Genomic DNA, 25,699 nt, shown 5'->3' on the forward strand with positions numbered 1-25,699 from the left:
TACAGGACACGTATATATAGTCAAATATTACATTTTCCCGATGCAACGGTATTCGTTACTATGATAAATACCCTTATAATGATATTATTTAAAGTGGTTCGTGAACCACTGCAATGATATGCTGTTATATCACTCAAAATAGTGTTCATTGTGTTTTTAAAGTGCTCATATGTTCTTGTTCTTTGCAGGGTGTCTAATAACATCGGCATTTTGAGCAACATGTGCCACGGGTGTAATAATGAAGTTGTCGTGAAGCTATTTTCCGTGTGTTACACAAAATTGTTAATGCAGTAAAATTCTTTTACGGGGACAAAACAATTGTATTTTTTTAAATCAAAGCGAGTTTTCTTGCAGAATGCCGATTCAGAAAAGATGTCAATAATAACATGATTCGGTTTATCAAAAAACATCTAATTTTTACGTTTCTAATAAATGTGAATTATTTTTATACCGATACAGTGAATCCCGCTTATAGCGTTCCTACTTAGAACGTTTCCCTCTTAGTACAACTTATTTTCGCGATCCCAACGCTTACAAATATTCATCGAGATTTCCCGTTTGAAACGTTTTCCCGCTTACAGTGTTTGACATGCCGGAAAAACATTACCATATAAGCAGGATTCACTGTATTTCATCTTCATATTAGTTTTGCAGCTCAACATTTATCAGACCAACACCAGCTTTAAGCAGAGACATCCTTAGGGGGTGTGTGACTAGTGCGGCCCCGTACTCCAGGTAAGTTATTGGAGTCTTTTAACTATTCTTACATTATTTCTTGCATTAATTCTGAGTTACCATCAATTGTGGAATTAGTTCTTTCTTCGATTCTGGAATTATTTCTTTCATGGGTTCCAAATTCTCATTAATTTTGGAATTATTTCTTCCGTTAACTTTGAATTTTTATCCAATTCTCTGAAATTCTTTCTTTCATCAATAATGAATTTTCTCATCGGTGTTGGAATCATTTCTTTCATTAGTTTAAAATTACCTTTAGCATTGAATTTCCATCAATTTTTGTGTCAATTTAATTATGTGTTTATTTGTACTGGTATTTCTCGGTATTCCTGTATATTCTGAGATAATAGATTCCTTCCCACAAAATATATAAAATCGGAGCGAAGGGGGTTCTCTCTCTAAACACTTTTGGTGTCCAAAAACAGTTGAGACGTACCTGGCCACTCTATTATTTTCTCACCGGGCCTCCCACTTCTGGCAAGGGCTGCCCTGTCTTTAATAGAGCTGGTATTGATCACACCCGATTCGGAACTTACGCAATTTTTTGATCATAGAAAACGCGAAGACTAACCATTCGAATCTATAATAGAAAGTAAAAAGTCAACACAATATTAGTTTTTTTCTGAATCAGAAAATGCATTTATTTATTGAACAACACACTAAATTACACAGAACCAAAACCGGAAAGAAATATTGCGGGGGAAAAAAAAGAACGCGTAAGAGACTTCAAAGCTTCAAAAATTTTCGCACAAATTTTGTTTCAGCACACATATAAATATACGTATAATGAATCAGATGTTTATCACGGTAAAGCGCTGTGGCTTTACTCAAAGCAGCTGAACATTGAAAGCAAGTCGAGGTCGTTGGAGATATAAAGGCAACAAGGAAGCGAGCGCAGGGCCAATGACAGTCAAGAAATTCGAGTAAAATCCCAAAGAAAATTCAAAGAGTGATAAAAATTAGTCTCAAGGCTTGTAGTCAGGCAAAAGTTCTTAAGATATCTGGAAAATGCGCCGTGGGAAAGAAATTGGCGCGTTGAATTTGGTACAAAGGAGTCTTCAGGGTGAAGAAGTGGCGCAATGCGATCGATTTTACACTGGCTTTAATTCGGATCAATCGATTGGCAGACGCGAGTCTTCACATTTCCGCCCAAAATTGAAAGTTCTAAAATAGGCTCATCAATTTATTTTTACTAATGATTGTTCAGTGGCCTTTCATTTCTCCATTCGAAACAAAAACAAAAAAAATATTATAACGTAGTCCGTTCCTTTCGTTGAAGACCGTTTATACTTCATTAGGTTAATTAACCTCTAGGTGCTTGACCGGCAGCGTATTGCCTGGCTCCTTGTATGAGCGGTGCGGCCCTCTGTATGTCCTGTTCTGCGAGGAATGGAACGTCGGGGTCTCCTAACCGAAGGTTGTCGTTGAGGTAGAAGAAACTCGCCGAATCCTGGCAAGGTACTGCGTCTTCCGGCATGCTGCATCCGAAAGTCAGCTGGTTGAAGACCGTCTGGTTGCCGCAGAGGAAGCTGTACTGCAGGGTCTCTTTCGGACCGTCCTCGTCTACGACCGTGTGGCACACGTGGAATATCTGGCAGTTGTTCTCGATGTCCGCGTAGTAGCCCTCGGCGTTCTGGGGACACTGGAACGAGGTCCTGACGCTGCCGACCAAGATATCGGCGCCGTCTGGAAGTTCGAATGCTTCCCGCTTTTTCTGTAAAAAAGTAAAATAAAAAGTGTGAAAATCTGTGAAAACAATAAAAATATATAATTTTGGTTTTGTTTTCTTGGGTCACACCCACGTCCTATATTAGGTTTCCCAACGTCTACGTGCGAATGCGGCCGATCTTCCACTCAAAGTCTCTCCACAGAGAGCAATCAGGCCTACAACATTTGAAAAATTCTCGCATGAACACAAGAAGCGAAAAATAGCCTGCCGAGTTGTCTGCTTCCGAATTCAGAGAACAGATGGCATCACTTGTAAAGCATTCCTAGGAAAAAACCTTCATGTTAGGTTCACTACGCATACACGCACATTCCACCATGTACCCATTCGTTAGAAATTCCATATTCCTCTGCCATAAAGCAAGGATGTTCCAACTTTTTCACTGTGCGAGCCCCTTCGTTGATTTGAAAACGTGTCGCGGGCCATTTGATAAATCTGGAACAGCACCGTGGGTTGTGTAAGTGATCTGAAAATATGCCACGGGGCATTTCGGTGATCTGGAACTGTGCGTCAGGTAACTCAAGTGAGCTGGGAATGTGCTGCGGCAGGTAGACTAGGTGAATATGACACAGGCCACTAAAGTAATCTGCGAACTTGTCGTAGGACGACTGAGTGATCGGGAAATACGCCACGGACCACTTGACTGATCTGGAACTGTGGCGCCGTTCATTCAAGTCAACTGGCAATGTGCCGCGCCAATCTGTAAATATGCCAGTGACTTGAGTGATCTATGAATGTGCCATTTCACATGATCTTTTAATTACTTAATCAAAGACTTATATTTCACTTGATTGAAATGAATGCTTCGGAATGCGAATAATATAACGAACATTTCACCAGGAAACGACACGTGGGCGATTTAAAATATTAAATGCAAGGAGGAAAACATTATAGCATTAACTTTTTAAATTGTTGACATGTTGAGGACCTGAACATGAGACTTTATCATCTTCAGATAAGTAACTATCTGGTGGAAAATGTCAGTGTGTGTATGTGAGCTGTTGGTTGAGTTAGGTCTGACTGTCCATGTTTGGTCCCGTTCGGTGCATACAAGCTCTGAGGAAAAAAAGGCTTCTATAGCCCATCAACCGTCAGTCGTAGAGGTAGGATTCCAGCTTGAAAAATGCGCAACAGGCGTTGAAAAAATTACCCTGTACCAGTTTTGAGAATACAGTGTGTAACAAAATGAAAAATCTAAATTTTTATACGGTTCCTCCTGTGCTCTAACTTCCAATTAGAAAGTTGTTGCCCTGTTTCGCCTGATGCCAGAAAAAAAAAATCGACTAATAGAGATCAAAAATCGCAGGAAAGTTAGGAAAGAACAGCACGAACTAACGGACAACGCTTCCTCCCCTCATTCATGCTGTTCTTTTCTAACTTTTCTCAGAGAGAAAGATACCTGAATTCACGCACACACAAATACCTCAGCGAATATTACACTTGGAAACATGAAATTTTCTTCGTTGGCCTAAAGAGAGGCACGTCAACAACTTTGTGTAATTGCGATTTTGAGTACAGAAGGTCCATATATCACCCTGTATATCAGAGACGCCGACATGAACAGGAACATTGAGGGGGGCTGAAAGTTGCCAGCCCTCCCGTATGTACGGAACTGACGCCCGTATGTAGCAAGGGAGGGTGCATTGCACATTCATTCGTTATTGAGGAGAGCGGCGCAGCACCCCTTACGTAATTTATTGGGGGTGGGGGTGGCTGAAATAGACATGCCAAGGTCGTCTTAAGAGCATCATGGGCCACCGGCCAAGTGGTTTTTCTCATGCCCATGTGGAAAATTCTCGAAAAATTCAACTACTCCTCGTTTTTCTGAGGTAATCGGGCCGTTAAGACGGCACTGGTTCCGGCACTATGCTGTATATCAATTTCGATTAAGCTTTCTATAACTGTTTTCGTAGAACATCCCCACGAAAAGGCGGTTTATTGCAGAATGTTTTCAAGTATTTTCGGTTCAGCAGAATGTGGCCCGCCGTCGTAACAGGGCCGGAGTTAGGGAGTGGGGAACAAATAGAGTTACTGGCCTGGAAAGCAAACTTTGTTGGGGCAACAAATTTAGGGGGAGATGAGAAGCAAGAATATTGAGGAACAAAAAAAAATTATCGAATTTTACAGTGAAAGGGACAGCAAAATCAATTTTGTTCCTTAACCTCTTCCATCACAAAAATCCTAATTACAGTGAGACTTAATGCTATTAAATACGGACTGAGTATGCCTTTTTGGATTTACAAAACCTATACATACTGAAAAAAAAAATTTGTTTTGCTGCCATCTATTTTCCGTTTGGTTAAAGCAAAAATCACCTAGTAGTAGAATATTTATATAGATGGCAGCACCAAAATTACGGTAAATATAGTTACCAGATTTGAAAACTGAGAAAGAAGGACGTCTGCGTATAAACCCTTAAATAACGTCACTTTCCCCAATTTTCACAACAGATGACGTCACTATACTAACCAATAAAAAAAAAACCTGCCACACAATAATAATTTTTCCCAACTAAAACAAAACCTTTAAAAAAAAGCAAAGAAACAAAAAATTCTAGGAATTTCGATAGCTATTGGTCAATGCGTTTGGAAAAAATAAATACATAAAACACTCATATCAAAGAAGACATAAAAATGCTTCATCGTAGGAAAAGAAATATTTTTCCTCAGGAAAAAAAACGAAATAATTCCGAAAACCGGAAAAGGAAGACCGAAGGACGTCTGGCAACCCTAATTGTATAGTTTTAATCAAAGTTAATGAGATTATATTCAAAAACTTCTTACCCTGGGGCGAGCCTCCGCACACGCAAGGATGACAAGAGCTGCAATTATAATACACAAAGCGGTTACAAAAAATCGAAAACGCCACATGAACGGTATAAAGGATATGCATTTGCAATTTTCACACGTAAAATTGATTTTAAATTGGTTCTAAATGTTAAAACCTATGATAATACGTGATTTAGTAACCATACTGTGCCATATTGCGTTAATGTATAATATTGATATGTTAAGCGAAAAAAGGGGAGAGCAATATAAGATGCAATGAATCAGATGAAGCCTTACGGTTCTGATACTCATACGTGTCAGATGGGCGAATGCCCCCCCCCCCTTTCCCAATCTCTACTCATGTTTAGTCTACAATGTTAAACCTCAATGTGCTACAATATTCATCTCAATTTTTCTTGCGCTGGAGTTTCATCATAAAAAATTTCGAAATTCTGCAGAAACAAAAATTAATTGATCAGACCAGGGGGTGCACAACCTCTAGTTTGTGAGCAAAAAAATTTCTCAAAAAAATCGTAATAAATTTTCTTGAAAATAGGTGACAATTTGTGAAGATTTCGCGATTTCAAATGTGGCGGTTATAATTCGGATCAGGAAAATTTTAAAACCGCTTAAACGGATAATTACTTTTTGGTTGGTGTTTACACAGATCACAGGGTGAGAGAAGCAAAGGACACTCTCCAATGAAATTAGAAAGCAAATAGAAAATCCAAAATCGAATAACTGGCTCAGAAACGAACAATCATACGTTGAGCCACAAAAAGTTGGATGGAGAAGGTCCTCCAATATGGGATATGATCACCTATGTTGGATGCACAGACTCGACAAGGTCGATCCATACCAATAATAAGATTATCAATGGCGTTTTACGGTGTCAGGGTTCATTTAAGCGAAATACTTGTTCGCCGCTCTACGCGAGGTTTCGGGAAGGGCCGTGGAGAGCAAGCAGTTGAAGACTTTCCCATGGATGTCTAACATATTCTTTATTGGGTTCAAGTCAAAAGAAATGACTGGCTATTCCATACGAGACAGCGTTTCAGACTGAACGTAACGCTCGAGGACAACACAAACGGTATTAACTTTTCATTATCGTCCATGAACATGGCATCAGGCCCCGTGACGGAAAGAAATGGTGTGAGCATATAGTGCAAGGATGTCATATCTCGATAGCACACTACTGTTTCTGAACCTCTGGTGAAGACCTGAAGTTCGACGCAGGAGCCAATAGCAATTTCTATCCCGATCACCATCCCCGTTACAATGGAGAATTATTAGTTTATCGCTTAACTTTTCGACCATGAGTGTGGACTTTCTTGTAGGGCATGTGGCCAATTTTTTTCTCACGCTGTATCAATATCAAGACCCGAAATTACAGGTGTTCCAGCATACTAACACACGAATTTTTACGCCTGTTAATCATTTTTTTTAATGATCGTTCTTATTTAAGGATTCCAGATACACACATTCCATATTTTTTAAGAAAATTTCCCACAGCGTTTCAAAACTTTTAATGAAGATGAATTAAAAAATGCATTTTTTTTAAGATTGTTTTTATAAGATCGTATTTTCCCAGGAGGAATAACATCGGCACTGATTCCTTGTATCGGCTTGAAACTTGTAAATGAGATATTTTACACTGGGATGACATGCGAAGTCAAACTCAGGGGCCTGATAACTGGGGGCTGGAAGTACTGGTCCCATTCATCATGGGGGGCTGCCTAAAAACCTGAGGCATCTGCAGTGTCCAGGTCAACTTCAACACGATACGTAATAAGAAAATTCGGGCATACACTATTTTTCTTTCGAAACTTAGAAGACAGAAGGCAGCTCCAGTACAACACGGAACAAGCATACCTCTGACAACATAAATACATTAGGACCACGCTTACGCACACACAACATTTCTGTATGTAATCTATTTCATTAGAAATGCTGCGAAGGAATGTTTACGCGGTGTATGTACGGTTAAAAGGACTAGTCATCGGAATGTTTTAATTGAAAATTATAGATTAAGTTAGATAATTTGCTGTGTAATTGTAAAAAAAAAAATATATATTTTGTTTTCTTGTCTTTATTTATAACTAAAATAACTTATGGAGTAATTTACATTGTCATTGTTTATCATTATGTTTTAATTTTTTGTCACATTGCTCTTATTCTACTTTTCATAATGCAGTAGATACAGGCTTAAGTGAACGGACATTTTTCTATTTAAAAATAAATTTCACCATTTTAAAAATTTTTGATGCAAAAATTCGCCCGCTCCTGAACGAGTTATCTGTTTTGACACTTTGATCAATTTAAAAAAAAATTCGATGTCAAAGTAAAAATAAAGTACGACTTTGTCCAAGCTATTAAGGTACTTACAAATCATCAAAACGAACTTCATCATTTCTTGTGAGTTGTAGATGATGTTATTACCTGAAAAATTAAAACTATTATAGCCTTACACACATAAGTAAAGCATTCAACAATAATTTAAATATTGAGATAACTTTATTTATATTTATTTATTTTATGATTATAAATAACTTACATAAACATTGATCATTAAAATTTCACATTTTCTTATGATTTTTATATGAAAAATTTTAAAATTATTGAGAATTTGACAGGAGCAGCATACATATATGTGTAGCATTTTTGCAACACCAAAGTTCAAAAATTAAGAAAATATTACAGTTGATAAAAAAAATTTCACAACTAAAATATATTATAATTCATACGATTTATAACCCATCATAAAATCCAGATTTATACATTGATGAGCATACCATACATCTCGAGCATGATCAATAATAATAATAATTATTATTATTGTCAATAATAATTTTAGTAACAATGATTATTTTTCTGTTATATTATAATAACTGTTATTCTTGTGTGTCGTAGATTAATCAGCCCGAGAAATTCATTTTATTGCCGGAATTACTAAAGTAAATAAATGAGTAAAATCTGAATACAAGCGTTATTAACCTAGAGAAAATGACGTTCTTACTAAAAATTTGATATCGAGTGATGGTGAAAAAAGAGAAGTATATAACTATATATTAAAAAAACCTAAAATTTGAAAAAGTATTTTAACTCCTCAACGAAATTTTGAGAAAAATTTAATATGGATGCGTGAACACCGCATGATGGTAATCTTTATAAATGAATTAATATCTTAGCCACTGAATAAAAAAAATTGATTATTCTACATCTTATCCCTCAAATATTAATTTCATACTTTGTGTGAATCATTACTAAACATTATCCTTATCACAATATTTCTTTTCTCCTTATGAAAGCTACAAATTCTGAAGCCACATCAGGTAAAATTGCTAAACCAGGTGGCTGGGAAGAAAAACTGTAAGAAAACATTCGGAAAAAAAATTCCCATAAAAATATAGTTGTCATAGCCTAAATACGACAACTAAAAATTAAGAATAATTCAGAGAAATAAACTGAAATATCTTAAGGAGATAATAATTGTTGGAAATGAAATAATTTACATTCGGTATGGCCATCAGAGAGGATTAAAATACGATATAAGGTAATTTAGATAAAATAAAATAGTAATTAAGACTAAATATTTAATATTAAAACAAATGTCTATTAAAAAACATTTTAAACTATAATAATATTAAATCGGAAAAGACTTAGCAGAATAGAAGCCTAATATATACTTATTTCTTATCTCTATGAATAAAGATGTTGTTGGATGAAAATTCCAATTTTTTTTAGTTTCTACTTTCAATACGACTCCCCTATTTTATAGGGTTCTGGAACTCCTCTGATATGGGTGACGTTCATTTTGTGTGTTCGTAAACCAAATAATGTTTTTGTTATTCGTAAACCAAAGTTAACTGTTTATCCTTGTAAAAGGAAATGATCTATTCTATATCTTATAGCTCAAATATTAATTTTATACTTTTTAATTCATCACTAAGCTTATCACAATATTTATTTTCTAATTTTTTTTGAAGCTATAAATGCGCTTGAAGCCGTAACAGGTGGAATTAATCAACAAGGTGGCTTAGGGGAAAAAAAATGAAAAAGAAGAAAAAAATTGAAGAAAATGAAAAATATATAACATATATTAATGAGAAAAAAATATTTGAAAAATTCTATAAAATATGATTATCACAGCTTAAATACATATTAGGAAAAGTTCCGAGAAATAAATATCTCCAAGGGATAATACAAGTTGGTAACGAAGTAATTAACATTCGTTATAGTCATCCGAAAGGATTGGAAGGTAATTTAGTGGAAACGAAATAAAGCAGCAAAACTCCGATATTAAAATAAATTCATATAAAAAACATTTTAAGCTATCGAGTTTGGAAAGGCCCTAATATTCAGGACTTAGCAGAATAGAAATCGAATACTTATTCCTTACCTCTATGAATAAAGATGTTGTTGGATGGAAATTCCAATTTTTCTGAGTTTCTACTTTCACTATGACCCCCCTTTTTATAAGGTTCTGGACCTCCTCTGACATGGGTGACTTTCATTTTTTTTGTATGTTTTTTTAAAGGGGGAAGATGACTTGAACCGGTCCAAAAAAGTAGGACACAACTTTGGGAGATGACCCTCACAATGTTATGTGCACCTCCCCTCTTCTGTTTTTCTTTACAACTGATTATCAGCGACCTCAACACTCGAGGAAGGGCAATAGGGTGATTATTCGGAATTTTTTCTTATTTTTTTTTCTCTTAGTTTTTTTGGAAAACATCTTCTCATCTCATCTCACATGTTTTCATTTTTCACCGCATCTCCGTTATCTCTCTCCTGTCTCTTGTAACACGTGTTCTATAGGTAGATTACGGTTCAATTTATTCATGCTGATTCTACTTTTTTGTTACTTTACCTGCCCTTTAGACATCTCTCACCTATCCCTAAAAAAAATGTCGTCTCAGTTGACATATCTCTACTTTTCTTGGAATCTACAAGAACAAAATAAAGGGTAACAGTTATTTTTGCTTGTTACTGCAATGTTTTTTTCTGGTGAATGTGTCTCATTTCTGATCCAAGAAACGTGCTTCCAAAAAAAAACTACGTGGGTAGTCAGTGTTATGAATGGAATTTCCATTCCGAATTGCTATAAGTCATTTTTATTTTTTTGGTGGTTAATTAATGAGGGCGAAAGCCTTTTAGGTGTTGCCCACCATAGCGCACGCTATGCCTTTGGGCCAATCGGAGAGGGCCTTCAGCAAGTTGACCAATCATGAAAGATTCTTAAAATCACGGTCAGAAATTTTTGCTGAAGCAACATGAATGCACATTTAGTCAGACCTAGGTCTATCATTTTTAACGAGACCCCACCTATAACGTCAGTTTTTAATGGTCCCTGTCACGATTAGCTTATTAAGTTACCCAGATTAAATTTTTTTTATGGCTCCTTTGACATTATACTGAATTCTGAGTGTAATTTGATTTGTTTATTAGTGTTTTTGATTTGTTAAATTCATAAATTATATTTTTTTTACAACAGTAAATCAGAACCACGTTTAACGCATATATTAAGTGTAAAAAAAAAAAATGTATTTTGTGAATTTCTTGGAATAAGAGCCACATGGAAGTGCACACACAGTAGTACAAGAGAACGTAAATGCCCGTAAAACACTTATAGCAGAACGAAAAGATGAAACTCTCCGTTAATTGTACGAAGTACAGATGATTGAATAATAAGCGAAGATAATTAGAAAAGAGAAAGTCACATTCCTCTGTGGGGAATCGAATCACCAACCTCGCACTTTCCGGGAGCGTACTCTACCATATACTACGTGCTGCGGCTGAGTTAGGAAGCTCCCTATTGCGCAGTCCCGTTCAGCCCAAAGGAACATGGTGTTCATAGGAAAGAGAATTTTTGTCCTCTGTAGCTTAATGGTAGACCACGCGCCCGGAATGTGCGAGGTTGTTGGTTCGATTCCACCAATGTGGCTTTTTTTTTTTCCAATTATCTTCGCTTGTTATCCAGTCATCTGTACTACTTACAATAGACTCTGGACTATCCGGGCTAATGTGGCAGACCGGCCAGCCGGATAGGCTGGAGCTCTATAAATGCTCACTTCTCCTACCCCCGCCTATAAAAAAAAAACACCCTTTTCACACCAAAAACCTGCTCTTATTCACATTTTCTGACTTATTAGTATACAGGTCAGAGCTTTATACAGTCGAATCCCATTAAAACGAACTCCAAGAGACCGGAGAAATCACTTCGTTAAAACGAAATTTCGTTATAAAGGAATTCCAAGTTTTTGCATTGTTCCTATGTATAGCTATCTGGTGGGATTAGAAAAAGTGTTCGCTATAACGGTATTCGTTAAAACGGGATTCAACTGTAATATTTGTTATATACTGTAAAAAAAGTATTACAGGAAAAAGGTTGAAGCATAAAAAATATTGTGCATTCTATAGGATAAATAATAATGATAATGGATAACTAATGCCTAACACATGCACCTCGTCCATATTCCTCTGCAGAACTTCTAACGAATCGGTACATGTTGGAATGTGTGTGTATGTGTTGTGAACCTGACGTGAAGTTTGTTTCTGTGTAATGTTTGTTATGTGTAAAATTATTCAGTCATCACACTTCAGTCGTAGTGAGAAAAATTTGTGGGAGATGGCAGCACATAGTTGTAGGCCTGTTGCTTTGTGTGGCGAGGCTTTTTAACGGGGAGATCGGCTCGCATTCTCGCCTCGAAGTTGGGAACCACAGAAAACCAAGTTCAGCCGACCACCACTGTGGCGCCGGTGGGGTTTGAACCCGGATCCTCGCGATGCGAGTCCGTCACTATGACCGCTCGACCACCACAGCGGCTAAAGTCCAACTTAACTGCGGAAACATAAAACACGGATCAGAGCCTGGGTGGAATTGCTGCAGAATGTGTAGGGGTGGGGACATGTGTACAGCGCACATGAATTTTATGTCTAACTTAACTACAGGAAAGATAAAATTCATGTGTGCTGTACACATTCTCCCCACTACACCCTCCAGCAATTCCACCCAGGCTCTGATCTGTGGCGGGCCCTTCTACAGGGAATTTATAATGTGAAAAACCAAAAATGGCAAGATTCATCCCCTGCCCCCAGGACAGGTCTGGAGCTTTGTCAGACCCCACCCTCAGGGAAGCCATAACTTTACATTACGAATGCATACACTTTCAAAATGAAGAAAATATTGACGTCAAAAACGTAGGATTAATACTTACAAAACTTAGTTAAGTTTATGCTATTTTTCATCGATGAATGAATTACACGAATTTGGAAAGGTAAGCCTAAGGGCAGATGGAAATTTGCGCTCTTCGCGTGTTTGAACTAGCACTCGACATGTAGGAGAATTGTAGCAGATGTCCGTTTGCAACGCATTGGCAAAATGCACTATTTCTCATTTTATTGCAGAGAATTATCATTTTTTAACTAGGCTGGATAGTCGAAAGTTTGCTATGTATGCGGAATTTCAAAAACACTTTAAGAAAAAAACCGGAATATGGAACTTTCACTTCATTTGAAAGCGAAACTTAAAACTACTGCAACATTCCAAGGTAAACAATTTTTGAAAGATAAATTTAATTTATATTCAATCATAGTTTTATTAAATTTAAATAAAAATACACTGTGAACGAGAAGTCATGGATACATTTTCAAAATTACAAACAGATCAGTTAATTTAAGTAAGAAGATGCTGTTGCCAATTAAATAATTATCATGGTGTAGAGGACTTTTGATTAATAAAAAAAAAGTTTGACTTTGCACTAACAGGTGGCGCTATCAAACAAAAAAAACTATTCGACATAACACATAAAATGCAACACCAACAGTGCATGATTAATGTTTATGACAATTTGCGTTATATAAAACTGCCACATTTCAATATCCCTTTTAGACCTCGAGCATTCATATTCTGCAATTTTCAAAATGTTTTTGTATTTTTGATACTGGAAAAAAACCCCCACTAAAACATAAATGTCAGCAAATCTTAATTTATTTCTTCAAATTTTTAATTTTTAAAAAAAAAAACGAAATATTTCACTTCATTAAATTTTTTTTTATGTTGCAGGGTGTATTATGCTATTAGTAGTAAGTATGCTATTAGTAGTAAGTAGTAGTGAACGCATGAGTGAATGACTGTGTGAGTGACCATATAAGTAGACGAGTGACCATATGAGTGGATGAGTGACCATGTGAGTGACCAAGTGAGTGTGAAATCGGCTTTAGGAGTTAGTGACCAAAGAATTCCATTGCTAAATTTTATTTAAATAAATCCCATTTTTCTCCTCGAAGCCTTCTTCAAAAAACCTCCTGAAACTCTGATGAAAGCTCCCAAGTTCATATTCACCATATTTCTAACTCAAACTTACTCAGTCCTTTAAGCCAGGGTTCATCTGGGGATTCATCTGGGATCCGGAAATCGCGCCCTCAACATTTCGTTCCCGTCACATTTTACCCCCGGAAACTTCGCCTCTGACATTTTGCCATTGGGAAGTTTCACCCCCGAAATTTTCGTACCTGATATTTCATCTGCCCTGAACGCATGAGTGAATGACTGTGTGAGTGACCATATAAGTAGACGAGTGACCATATGAGTGGATGAGTGACCATGTGAGTGACCAAGTGAGTGTGAAATCGGCTTTAGGAGTTAGTGACCAAAGAATTCCATTGCTAAATTTTATTTAAATAAATCCCATTTTTCTCCTCGAAGCCTTCTTCAAAAAACCTCCTGAAACTCTGATGAAAGCTCCCAAGTTCATATTCACCATATTTCTAACTCAAACTTACTCAGTCCTTTAAGCCAGGGTTTAATTCCCTGAGGTAAAAAAAAAATATTCTATGGTGCGGAAAAAGAGCCCACATATTTTTGTGGCACCAGGGTCCGAAAGACTTTTGAGCACCCTTTTTAGCTCGATCTAAACGAGTGGATGGATGTTCATGATGAAATATGGTAGCTTTATTTAACGAAAATTCTCATAAACATTAATTATGCACTGTTTGCGGTTGCCATTTATTATATGCGTTATTTCGGATTTTTCGTTTTACGTACATCATCACCTGTGAGTGTGTGACATCCTTTTTTTTTAATTTATATATAGAAAAAGCCAAAACACAAGTCTAGGCCATGATAAAGTATTTTGTGTTAACCGGACCTTTTTGTGTCAATTCGTAGCGATTTGTTATTAATTTTCAAATGTGTCCAGAACTTGTTGTCCTTACCTGTGAAGTGAAATCCTAGGGCTAACTGTCTAATTTTCCTCACATCCCAAATAAATTTCGAATTAATCAACGCAAAACACATAACGTGGCGAATGCATTTATTAAAGTACATTAATTAAGTACAAATTTGTAGTTTATTTATCTCTCTTTCTCTCTCTCTCTCTAGATACTACTTTAATTGAAATTTTTTTTGAACAATAAGAAAATCAGTTAAACTCTACTTCTCAACATAGTTTTAGTTAAACAAATACGCATAAATGTGTTCACACACACTTCTTTCTCTCTCTCTATTGAGGTTTAAAACGTGCGGCATTCAATTTTATTTAAATGCCAGTTAATTATTATTTAAATTCTTGAATGAATGTTGTGATCTCTACTATCTAGTAAACTATCAATTCCTAGTTGTAAACACGATTACAACTAGGAATTGATTACCACATTGAATTTAGACTTCAAATTATGAGATGGAACTCAGCCTTTTAGCTGTTTAAAAAAAAATTGTTTTATAATTTAAATTAGTTAAGACAAGTCCCTTTTTGCCTTCCCTTTTTCTTTTATTTCGCATTAACATTGTGTATATCTCTCAGGGTGTCCAGTCCTATCATTGTCCAATAGCCATAGTAATTTCCCGCACTAAAGTATCTAATAATACACACACACGCACACACACGCACACACACTTCTCTCTCTCTCCCTGCCGGAAACGTACGGAATTTTTAATTGCCAATTAATTGTTATTTAAATTCTTGAATTAATATTGTGATCGGCTTACACGAAGCGCTGTGGAACTGTGGAAACACGATCTCTACTAGCCGAAGTACTTCAGTACACCTTTCGTAATATGAAAGACAGATTACAGCACTAGCAAGAACACGAAACAAGCACGACGCTGACAACATAAATATGTTAGTTCAGGGGGGTGTACAACCTTTACCTTCCACGGCTAGATATGCGGTAATTTTGTCGCCCGAAGGAGGTATATCTAGGATGACCATATGATAGGCATTATATGAGACCACCAATAGACAGCGCCTTCATTTCCATCTCATTAATGGCAGTAAATTGCAATAAAACGATATGGCCAAAGTTGGTGTTTAGTATTATACGGGACATTCCCGTAATTTTGGCCGTCCCAACTTTTTGCATTAAAAAATGTCCCATTTTTTTCCCTTTGTTTTCAACGAAGATTACTTGAACTTTTTTGAAATCGAGAATTGAGATTATTCTTATGAATTATAATGCCTTTGACAACATTTTTGCCCGTGATTGGCAACTTTTCTTTCCTTTGTTAATTTTTTTTGCAGTTGAATGAATGAATGAACGCCAGGTCTTTTCCAGTCGACTTATCCCGTTGCCGAGATCTCTTCCAGCCCAGCTTCGTGGCAGAGTCTGGAACAAAGTGCATGTACCTAACAATCTGAGTGCGTATCAAGTGTTGTGTCTAATTTTTCAGTGCAGTCTGATTTCTTTGACTGTAATTGGCAACTTTACTTGCTAAAGACAATTTCTTCCTCTATAATCCTCAAACTTACTTGCCTTTGACAATGTTTTGGCTGTTATTGGAAAACTTCACTTGCCGTTGACAATTTTTTTGGCTGAATGAACGAGCACCAGATCTCTTCCGCAAAACTTATCCCGTTGCCGAGATCTCTTCTTGCCCAGCTTCGCAATTTTATTTGGTTGTATTTTCCAACTTTTCTTGTCTTTCACAATTTATTTTCACACGCATTTGGCATCTTTAATTGCCAAAAAAATTTATTTTGACCACTACTAGCATGTTTTCTTGCGAAATAATTTTTTTTGGCTCTAACTGTGAATCTTATTTGCTATGGACAATATTTCTGCAAGTAATTGGCAACTTTACTTGCCACACACACAAAGACAATTTTTTTCCTTCTTCCTTAGATAGTTTTTTTGGCAGTAATTGGCAACTTTACTTGCCGTTGCCAATTCTTTCGGGAGTAATTGACAACTTTGCATCCGAAATTTTTTTTCACGATAATTGAGGATATCCCGTATGGATCCCGATTTCCCAGTATTTTTATGAAGGAAATATGACCAGCTGGGCTTCTATCCAGTTGTGTGTATTGATACTTTTCTAGCGAAACACCTATCCCGGACAGGACGGAGTATCTGCGGACCTTATTCGCCCCGCGAGTCGGAGTTTGCGCAGTGCACCCCTGCATCAGGGCAACGCATGTACGTAAACACACGTTACGGCAAGTAACGATTCGTTAGAAATTCCGTAGAGGAATATGTGCGAGGTGCATGTACGGTCAAGTAGTAGTAGTACCGGCTTTCGTACGGGATATTTCGCAGCTGAATAAAACACCACGGCATTTATTTTGAAGTTTCTTTAAGGTCTGGGAAAATATGCAGCATTATTTACTGTAGTTATACGATAATAAAAAAAAAGTCGCGATGTTTTGTTACAAATAATAAACTAAAAGAAAAAAAAACTACGTTCTTCAACAAATTTAGAAAATTATTGTGAAAAACTTGTTTAAACAATTTGGTTACCCTCCTCCCCATCGGCTTATGTTACTATAAACATATAAAAACACCGACCAGCCTTACATAATATTATGCGAGGTTATTATTATCAGGAGGTTGAGAAAGTTAATCATACACCCTCTCCTACAGTTAATTTTTCACATGAATTATTTCTGGAGTTATTTTAGAACTTCTTTAAATATGGAAATTTTTCGCACGATTAGCATACTGATGAGAAAAGGGAATTATTCGAGAGGAAAGAAAGAAAACTGCAAAATATACATTATTTAGATGAGGATGCCGAAAATAAAGTTTATTTTAAGAAAAGTAAACATTCTTGAAATTAGGCGAGTATTATAAAATCAATTTCAGATCGTTATTGTTTGATTATGAATGCTATAATTAGAGTGCATTTGGAATTCGAAGTGCGTTACAGTATGACAATTTTTGACATTATGGGTGTTGTTTTTTTGGGTTCTTTTGTTTTATATACAACTTTCCAGATGGGCATTTGGCCTGTTGGACCTTTGGGCATTTTGCTTGTTGTTTCCTTGTATTTGTATTTGATAGAAAATAGATATTTAAATTTTTTGTTAAGGTCAAATCTCACTTGCCTAGTAATGTTCCACCTAGCATTCATCGAATTGAATGACGTAGAAATTTTTTTTTCGGCTTTTCTCAATGTGATAAATACCATTATCCTATTTCTCGGAATAAGCGCCGCAATTAGCAGGTAATGTTAATACAGTGTTGTCTGGATGATCAGCGGTGAACAGGACCGTGACCACCACGGATTACTGAATACTTGGATTATTGAGAAAGTAATAGAAATCGTCTCTCTAAGGCCGGTATTACACTATAAAAGTTTGATAAAAACCATTTTATAAAACTTGAAAAATCCGGCCAATAAAGTTCGTAGGTTACATTCGAGCAAATGCAACCCATAATCTTACTGGTTGAATTTTTCAAATTTTATAAAATAACTTTTAGAAAACTTTTATAGTGTAATACCGGCCTTAGAGGAAGGAATTCCTATTCCTCCTTATATTTTGCCCCTAATAAAACTGCGTAACAACATTACACAACTGAGTGGACCCACGGACTCTGTTAAAGGGAGGCTGACAGAGGCTCCAGGCCCTAGGTGGCGGCCCCGATATTAATTTTTTTTCGCCCTATAAATTTATCTCAGAGGGGTCTGGGGATCCACTGAAGACCTAAGTCTACTGATCGAGACCTCTTAATTACTCAGAAGATCAACTTTAGACCAACTTAAATTATTCGCATTCATTCGTGAGAAAAATCACACAAAATGATACAAAACTATGCTTCACGAAAAAAACAGAGAAGAGGAAAGTATTGAGAAGAAATTGTGGAAAAATTCTAGGACATAGAATTATCCGGAATCTCGAAGTTTCGGCGCCCCCCCCCCCAAATGACGGGCCTGTACGCGTCGCATATCTCTCAGTGTAAGCACTACCTTTTACTCTAGTGCTTGCACATATATATAAGCATTGACTATTGACATGAAAAGTAATTAATCGCATTGCCGAAAAGGAATAACAGAAACTTGACTGATCAAAAAAGTTCTAGTCAAAAAGGATAATTTAGTTTTACAATTATCACGGTTCAGCATCTCAGCTATGTTATACAAAAAAAAATCATCAAGTTAATGTATTTGAAAAGAAAAAGAATCAAGTGCAGTACTCAATTTTAAAATTTTCTACAAATTTTCACAACAGATGAAAAGAAAGTACTGAAAATCGTGCTGGAAAGTTACTTAATTGAGTAATGTTTATTTGTTGGTTCTTAATCAGCAATCAATTTAGTTGTTATGTTAGTGATTTTAGTTATTATACCACAGTGAAAGAATATTTGGATATCTATTTTAACCGTCTGTGATCCCGCGTATATTTGGATTACATGTCAAACACACACGTGGTCGTCAAAAAACATATTACACCTTTCTTTTTCTAAAATTTTTTGGCATTTTAAAAAGTACATCTTTTAGTGTCATTTCAACACAAAATACAGCTGTATAAGTACAATACTTTTTTATGTGTTTGTGTAATTATTTTGAGAGTTGGTGGAATTTTACGTGTTCAAAGATTTATGAAATCGAACAAAATTGAGAGAATTGAAGATAAAATTGAAGGTGAAAACCATTGAACTTTGCTTAGCGAGTATCTGTTATGAATAATATTAAAATCAAGGCAAACTGCATATTTTGTACTGCAACTTTTCACTGTAATTAATCATTTTTTAAGGAATTAAAAAATCCACTCTAATATTAATTATGTTGCTGTGCTGATGAATTGTTTCAATTGAAAAGATGCTAAAACAGTACTCCGTTTACATCCGTATATTCAAATTTTTTTGCAATATGTTTTTATGGGGGGGGGGGTAAACCCTAGGGCGTTGAAAACACAGTTATTATGTTTATTTGAATTGATACAGGCAGTTTTTTTCTTCTTTTTGAATAATTATTTTTAGCATCAATTGAATGAAGACATTTTTTACGTATGAGGAAAAACCATCAAAACTGAAACGACATAAAATAGAGCTATCTGATCTTCAATTAGATTCCTTTATTGTATTACTGTTTCTTCTCATGATTTTGTATTAGATATTTTCACTGCCATGACGATTTGAGAAGATGGGAGTTTTCTCAAAACTATTCATAGCTGGGATCGTTTCGATAATCGCCCATAGTTTCTAAATGAATTCTTTCAATGAAAATTCGATTAAAAGAAAAAAGTTTGCAGAAGAAAAAAAAGTCGAGAAAAGCTCATTATTCTGAATGTTACTTTAACGTCTCGATAAAAACCTCTATCTATAATTTATTACATTAATCTTACCTGTGTATAATCCACTGATGCAAATTTTGCCTCTTTGAGAAAAAAATGTCATGATATATATTCAGTAGTAGCGTATAATCTACATGTGAAAATTTAATTAATTAATAATGAGATCTTGAGAAATAAAAAAATTTTCGCCATTGTTTTGTTGAAAAACCTCTAAGAAAAAGAAATCTGCAGATAATTCGTAGCAGTATAAAATCCGCCCTAAGCAATTTAGACGTTTTTTTTCTATCTTATACGAGAAAAAAATACGATAAAAAGTCGAGCCCCGGATATAACGAAGTCACACGGAATCTTGAATAATATTCACAATATCCGATATTCGTTATAACCGATACAAGAAAAATACTCCAGTTTAATGCGAGGAAACCACTTGAAGCAGCGTTTCTCCAACCTATGGTTCGCTGACTAGAGGTGGTCCTAAGACAGTCATGATAATTTAATTATAATTAAAATGAAAATTATTCACATGGGTCATAAATATTAACGATATTCACATAAGTTTAAATGGGGCCGGAATATTATACTATAAAAGTTTTGGGGAAATTCTTTTGTAAAACTTGAAAATGCAACTAATAAGTGTATCGGTTATACTTCAGCAAATGTAAGAAATAGCTTTTTTGGTTGTTTTTCAACTTTTGTAAAAGCTATTTCATCAAACATGTATGGTGTAATACCGGCCTAAAATATTAGACCTTAAAATTTACCCTGCATATCAGTTGTTATCAAAGTGGGAATCGTTAATCTATGATAACTGACGATATTTAGTGTCGATATTCTTTATTAGACTTTTAACACACTCATAGCCTTTTCTTGGAATAGTATAGTAATACTGTACTTAACAATCAGACTTTATTTCTGAAAGATAGTTTCTTAGTTTACAGAAGTTAATCCTATAAAAAATTTTCTTTCTTGCAAATAAATTCGTCATATTCGATATTCATAAGTAAAACAATTCGTCTTAAGCGATATTTTTAACACTAATTTGGTATTGTAAGTTCACTGAAACGGAAAAAAATTCGTTATAACCAACCATTCGTAGTATTCGATTTTATTATAAGCGGGCTCGACTGTGTTATTTGTACACTACGTGCAATAGAAATTGATGCTGCGTTTGCCAGCAATGGAATGTTTAAAAAAAAAACATTTCAAAATTATCCATCTTCCTTCGAAATAAATCAACAGTTTTTCCTGTATATATTCAACGTTCTGAATATATGATTTCATAACTATCAATAGATATGAGAACATATCAGTTTAAACGAAAAATAAAAACCAAAACATTGGAACGAATTAAAGGAAGAGAATAGCAGAACTCAGCGAATCTAGTTACTCGGTTAAAAATAAACGAGCTGCTACAAATGAAATACTGGAAGAACTCGAAAGAGTCATGTTTGAATGGGTTAAGTGTCCATTTATCACGAAACAAATTAAGCTGATGTCAAGAGCCTACAATTCATGTCGGAATTGCCCCGTCGTTTTGCATTTACAGCCACAAGGACGGTCTCAACCCATTCCTCTTCTCTCTTGCCTGTAATATTATAATAAAAGAAAAGAAAAAAAAAGAGAAGAAAAAGAAACAACATTCGTTTCGTACCACGACACGAATTTCTCATATATAACAAGTTACGTAGTAGCTTCATCAAGAAAAGACGAGGAGATGAGTAGCCTAAACCCAGTAGAAAAACAGTTTGAAATCGAAGGCAATCCTTTTTTCGCAAGGGAAAGCAGTCCGTCGGGAAACGGGTCGACACTACGGGCGGTCCCTTCTTACCTAAAGTGATCTTTACCCTGCAGTGGGTAAAACATCCGAACAATTTGTTTTTGTTTCTGTTATGGAAGGGCAAAAAGTCCTTTTTATTTTATTTTTTCTTACCTCCCAATCGCCCACATCGAATATTACCAGCTAGTCTCGTTAAGACCATTTAATTCATTAACATAAAATGGATTTTGAAAGTTTCGAAACAAAAGTGAAATGTTTGGACTACGGCTCAGAGCTGTCAATAACCATCATTCCGCTTTTTGGGAACGTGACTCAATTTTTTTTTTAATGAATATTTATTTATTTTCGTAAGTTATTGAAACGTTGAAGATAAATCATATCAATACAGTTTTGACACGTGCTAAATTTGTTTTGAAATTCCTTCCATATTTTTTCATCCGATCCCCCCCTATCTTCTTGACACGTCACGAGAGTGATGAATTCGAAATGGTTTTCTTCATCATTTATTTCGCAATGGATTCATTGCTTGCCAGCAGAAATGAATGATGTCATCATTCTTATTTATACGGAGTGACACCAAACAAATCACGGTCTAATATTGAGGACACGTGAGAAAAAAATGTTTTGTTTTGTGACTTGATATGCGTTATAATTAATCACACGCACGAAATAAACTGGTATAATTGTATGAATGGAAAACTGTTCATAGCAATGTATAAGTTTTAATTGACTTATTATAAATCGTGAAAAAAATATCAATTGATATACAGTAAAATTAACATATGTGTAGAGTTAATCAAATGTTTAAATTTTCTATACAATTTTGACAATTAACGAGTTCAGTAAAATAAATTTAAACCTCTGCGAGAGGACTAGCCTGTGGTTTCTCTGAATACCGGCTCTCCAGAGAGGGGCAGGGACTTCACACAGGCGAATGTAAAAAACATTAGAATAATTTGTTTTTGTTTCTCTCCCATGGAAAAAAGAGTAAAAGTTCATTTTATTTATTTTTCTTACCTCCCAATCACTCACATTGAATATTACCATCTATTCCCCGTTAAGACCATTTAATTAATAAACATAAAATCCATTTTGAGAGCTTCGAAATAAAAGTGAAATGTTTGGACTGCGGCTCACAGCTGTCAATAACCATGTGGTTTATACGATTATTTTTAAATGAATACTTATTTATTTTCGCAATTTATTGAAACGTTGAAGATAAATCATATCAATACAATTTTGACACGTGCTAAATTTGTTTTGAAATTCCTTCCATATTTTTTCAATCGATTGCTATTTTCTTGACACGTTACCATGAATTTGAAATTATTTTTTGATCAATTATTTCTCGATATTGCTTGCCACAAGAAATGAATGATGGCATCAGTCTTATTATGTAGAGTGACACCCAAAAAATCACGGTCTGATAAAAGGGGCAAATGAGAAAAATATTTTGTTTTTCGACTTTTTGAGATATGCGTTATAATTAATCACACAAATGATACCGTTATATTTGTATAGATGGAAAACTATTCATAGCAATGTAAATTTTTATTCACTTATTATAAGTAGAAAAAATAGTTCAATTGATAGTTCAATAAAATTAACACATCTATCACTAATCAAATAATTAAATTTTTGATCATTATAATTTTCAACATTTTTTGGTAATGAACGAGTTCAACAAAACACAGTCGAATTCTGTTTTAACGAATACAGTTATAGCGGAAATCTCGCTTTAACGAACACTTTTCTAATCCTCAGATAAATTTGCATAGGAACAATGCAAAAAACCTGGAATTCCTTTGTAACGAAATTTCGTTATATCGAAGTGATTTCTCCGGTCTCTTGGAGTTCGTCATAACGAGATTCGACTGTACATTTAAACCACCTTCGTTCCTTTGAATACCAACCCTCCGGAGAGACCGCATTTCGCACAGGTGAATGGAAAAATACCTGAAAAATTTGTTTTTGTTCCTCTTATGGAAGAGTAAAATAAATTAATTTTATTTATTTTTTCTTACCTCCCAATCGCCCACATCGAATATTACCAGTTACGACTATTCAATTCATTGACATAAAATGGATTTTGAATGTTTCGAAATCAAAGCGAAATGCTTGGACTACGGCTCAGAGCTGTCAATAACCATCACTTCACTTTTTGGGAACGTGACTCAATATTCATTTTTAAATGAATAGTTATTTCTTTTCGTAATTTATTGAAACGTTGGAGATGAGATAAATCATATCGGTACTGTTTTGACACGTGTTAAATTTGTTTTGAAATTTTTTCTACGTTTTTCCATCCGATCCCTATCTTCTTGAGACTTCACGAGAGTGATGGGCTTTGAATGGCTTTTTTTCATCATTTATATTTCGCTGACACGCAACAAATCACGGCCTGATAACGAGGTCACGTGGGAAAAAATGTTTTGTTTTGTGACTTGGTATATGCGTTATAATTAATCACACGTGTATGGTATACCGTTATAATTACTTGAATTTAAAAAAAAAATCTCATTCACGGCATTGTTAATTTTTATTAATTTATTAATCGATAAAATTTTTTTTCATCATAGTTAAAGAATATTATCATCAATAGCTCATCTTATGCCACAAAACTCGATACCGGATTTTTAGAATTTTTTTTGCCCGTGTCTGTGAGTGTCCGCTCTCGGTATTGACATTGGAGCCAAGGAAGCTGGGGGTGCTCGGCATTAGCAGTGGCTTAGAAGCAAGGAGGGTCGTAGTAAGTAGCTCGACCTGATCACGCGTATCCATTTGGGTGTTCGTTCTCAGCAGTGATATTCGCCCAAACCAGGGGTGTCACAGTCGGAGACTCTTGGTGCTCGTCCTCAGATGTTTTGTATGAGCACGGGATCAGTAGATTCCCGTTCTTAGAACTTACAGACTGTGGGTGGCCGTCCTCGGTAGTTTTGTCTCAGCAGTGGCGTAAAAGCCCAACGGCTGTGCTTGCCTTGTCCTCAGCAGTGGCGTAAAAGCCCAACGACTGTACTTGCTAGTCCTCAGCAGTGGTCAACTATGATAAAAGTCTCTTAGAATGTGAGCCTGTGGTGATAAATTGGCGACACTATGAAGAATTGATTGAACCTTTTGTCTCAGTGTCATTTCTATAAATGGCGTAGTGAGATTTGCACTTAGCCGTCTCACCATTCATTCCAATACTTGAATGGTAATTCAAGATATGATTGTACTCATTAAATAGTGCATTTATATGCATATGTATTTTTGAGATTATGTTCTTCAAACCGTGCTGTAGTTGATTCATTCTCCTTCGCGATTTTCCCCCATTGACGTATTCTATTACGTCTTTAACCTAACAGTCGTGTTCGTGTCGTAACACTGCCTCTGTTTTTTTTTACCTATGATACGATTACCCAGGTGGCTCTTTTGATGGATTACATGGAGAATATCAGAGAGGTCACCATCATTAAAAATCTCATTACCAAAAACTAAATTCGAGCAGTATATTACGGAACATCACCCATAATTTAATTCCTTCAGATTTAATAATAAAAAATATATAATTTCAACGAAATGGGAAAACCCCTTATAGTGTCAGTAAACTATTTCATACGTGGGAATACAAAAATATGAAACAATTAGACATTGCTTTCTCTATGAGCCTTCTTCCATCTCCAACTATGATCAGATATAAGTCAGTTAAAAGATAACTTAAGAAGGAATTCATAGACTAAACAGTATTCCACTCACGATGGCCAACGGTATAAAGTCTGCGTGACCGGCCAGTGAGTGGATGGCCCACATAATTTAGATCCTTTTTCTCAAGAAAATAGAGAAAGGAAAAGCACTTCGTTATACGCTAATCAAGAGAAAGTCCTAAAAGAACTCTGATAGGAAAAAAATATATAGTTAAAATGGCTGCTTAACACGATGTAGCTGTTAGAATTTTTTTTTCTAATCAACAAAAGGTTATTCTCCTACAGGTTCATGCGATAAGATGTCAAGTCAAAATTTAGGTTTCAGTTCTTTTTTTTTGCTTTTCTTGAATATGTATGAACGGAGTGTCCGATAAAAGACGTGTTACGCAGCATTTTTCTTCAAAGGGATCGTCGTTGGTTATTTTGAGACCTTGAACCCGAAGATCCTTCTTGAGTTCAATTATCGGGGCATGAGAGACTGAACTCAATTTACACAA

General features: G+C 35.5%; 1 protein-coding gene across 2 annotated transcripts; it reads right to left on the bottom strand.

The window, feature by feature from the left end:
* Positions 1-1,346: 1,346 nt before the first annotated feature.
* On the bottom strand, positions 1,347-9,861 carry LOC149070482 (U-scoloptoxin(01)-Er1a-like). 2 transcript variants are annotated; one of them, XM_089248926.1, is made up of 4 exons: positions 9,629-9,861; positions 7,615-7,668; positions 5,245-5,282; positions 1,347-2,449 (listed from the first exon to the last, which is right to left on the bottom strand). In XM_089248926.1, the coding sequence occupies exons 1-4, from the start codon at positions 9,741-9,743 to the stop codon at positions 2,039-2,041; spliced, it is 618 nt and encodes a 205-aa protein (XP_089105052.1). In that variant the 5' UTR covers positions 9,744-9,861; the 3' UTR covers positions 1,347-2,038. The 2 variants fall into 2 exon arrangements, with proteins under 2 accessions (XP_089105052.1, XP_089105053.1); XM_089248927.1 differs by lacking the exon at positions 9,629-9,861 and adding an exon at positions 8,927-8,951.
* Between the last annotated feature and the right edge of the window lie 15,838 nt (positions 9,862-25,699).

Source organism: Pholcus phalangioides, unplaced genomic scaffold (assembly GCF_987345545.1).
Source record: "Pholcus phalangioides strain wild (caught in Gottingen) unplaced genomic scaffold, Ppha-v1.0 ptg000021l_1, whole genome shotgun sequence".
Taxonomy (NCBI): Eukaryota; Metazoa; Arthropoda; class Arachnida; order Araneae; family Pholcidae; genus Pholcus; species Pholcus phalangioides.

What these genes read in the sequence shown, in the direction of transcription:
- LOC149070482 (XM_089248926.1), bottom strand. Translation starts at nt 9,743, where the DNA reads ATGAAAGTCACCCATGTCAGAGGAGGTCCAGAACCTTATAAAAAGGGG. An exon ending in CAACATCTTTATTCATAGAG is followed by an intron (nt 7,669 to 9,628) that starts GTAAGGAATAAG and finishes TTAATTTTTCAG; the next exon opens with GTAATAACATCATCTACAAC. An exon ending in GAAGTTCGTTTTGATGATTT is followed by an intron (nt 5,283 to 7,614) that starts GTAAGTACCTTA and finishes TTATAATTGCAG; the next exon opens with CTCTTGTCATCCTTGCGTGT.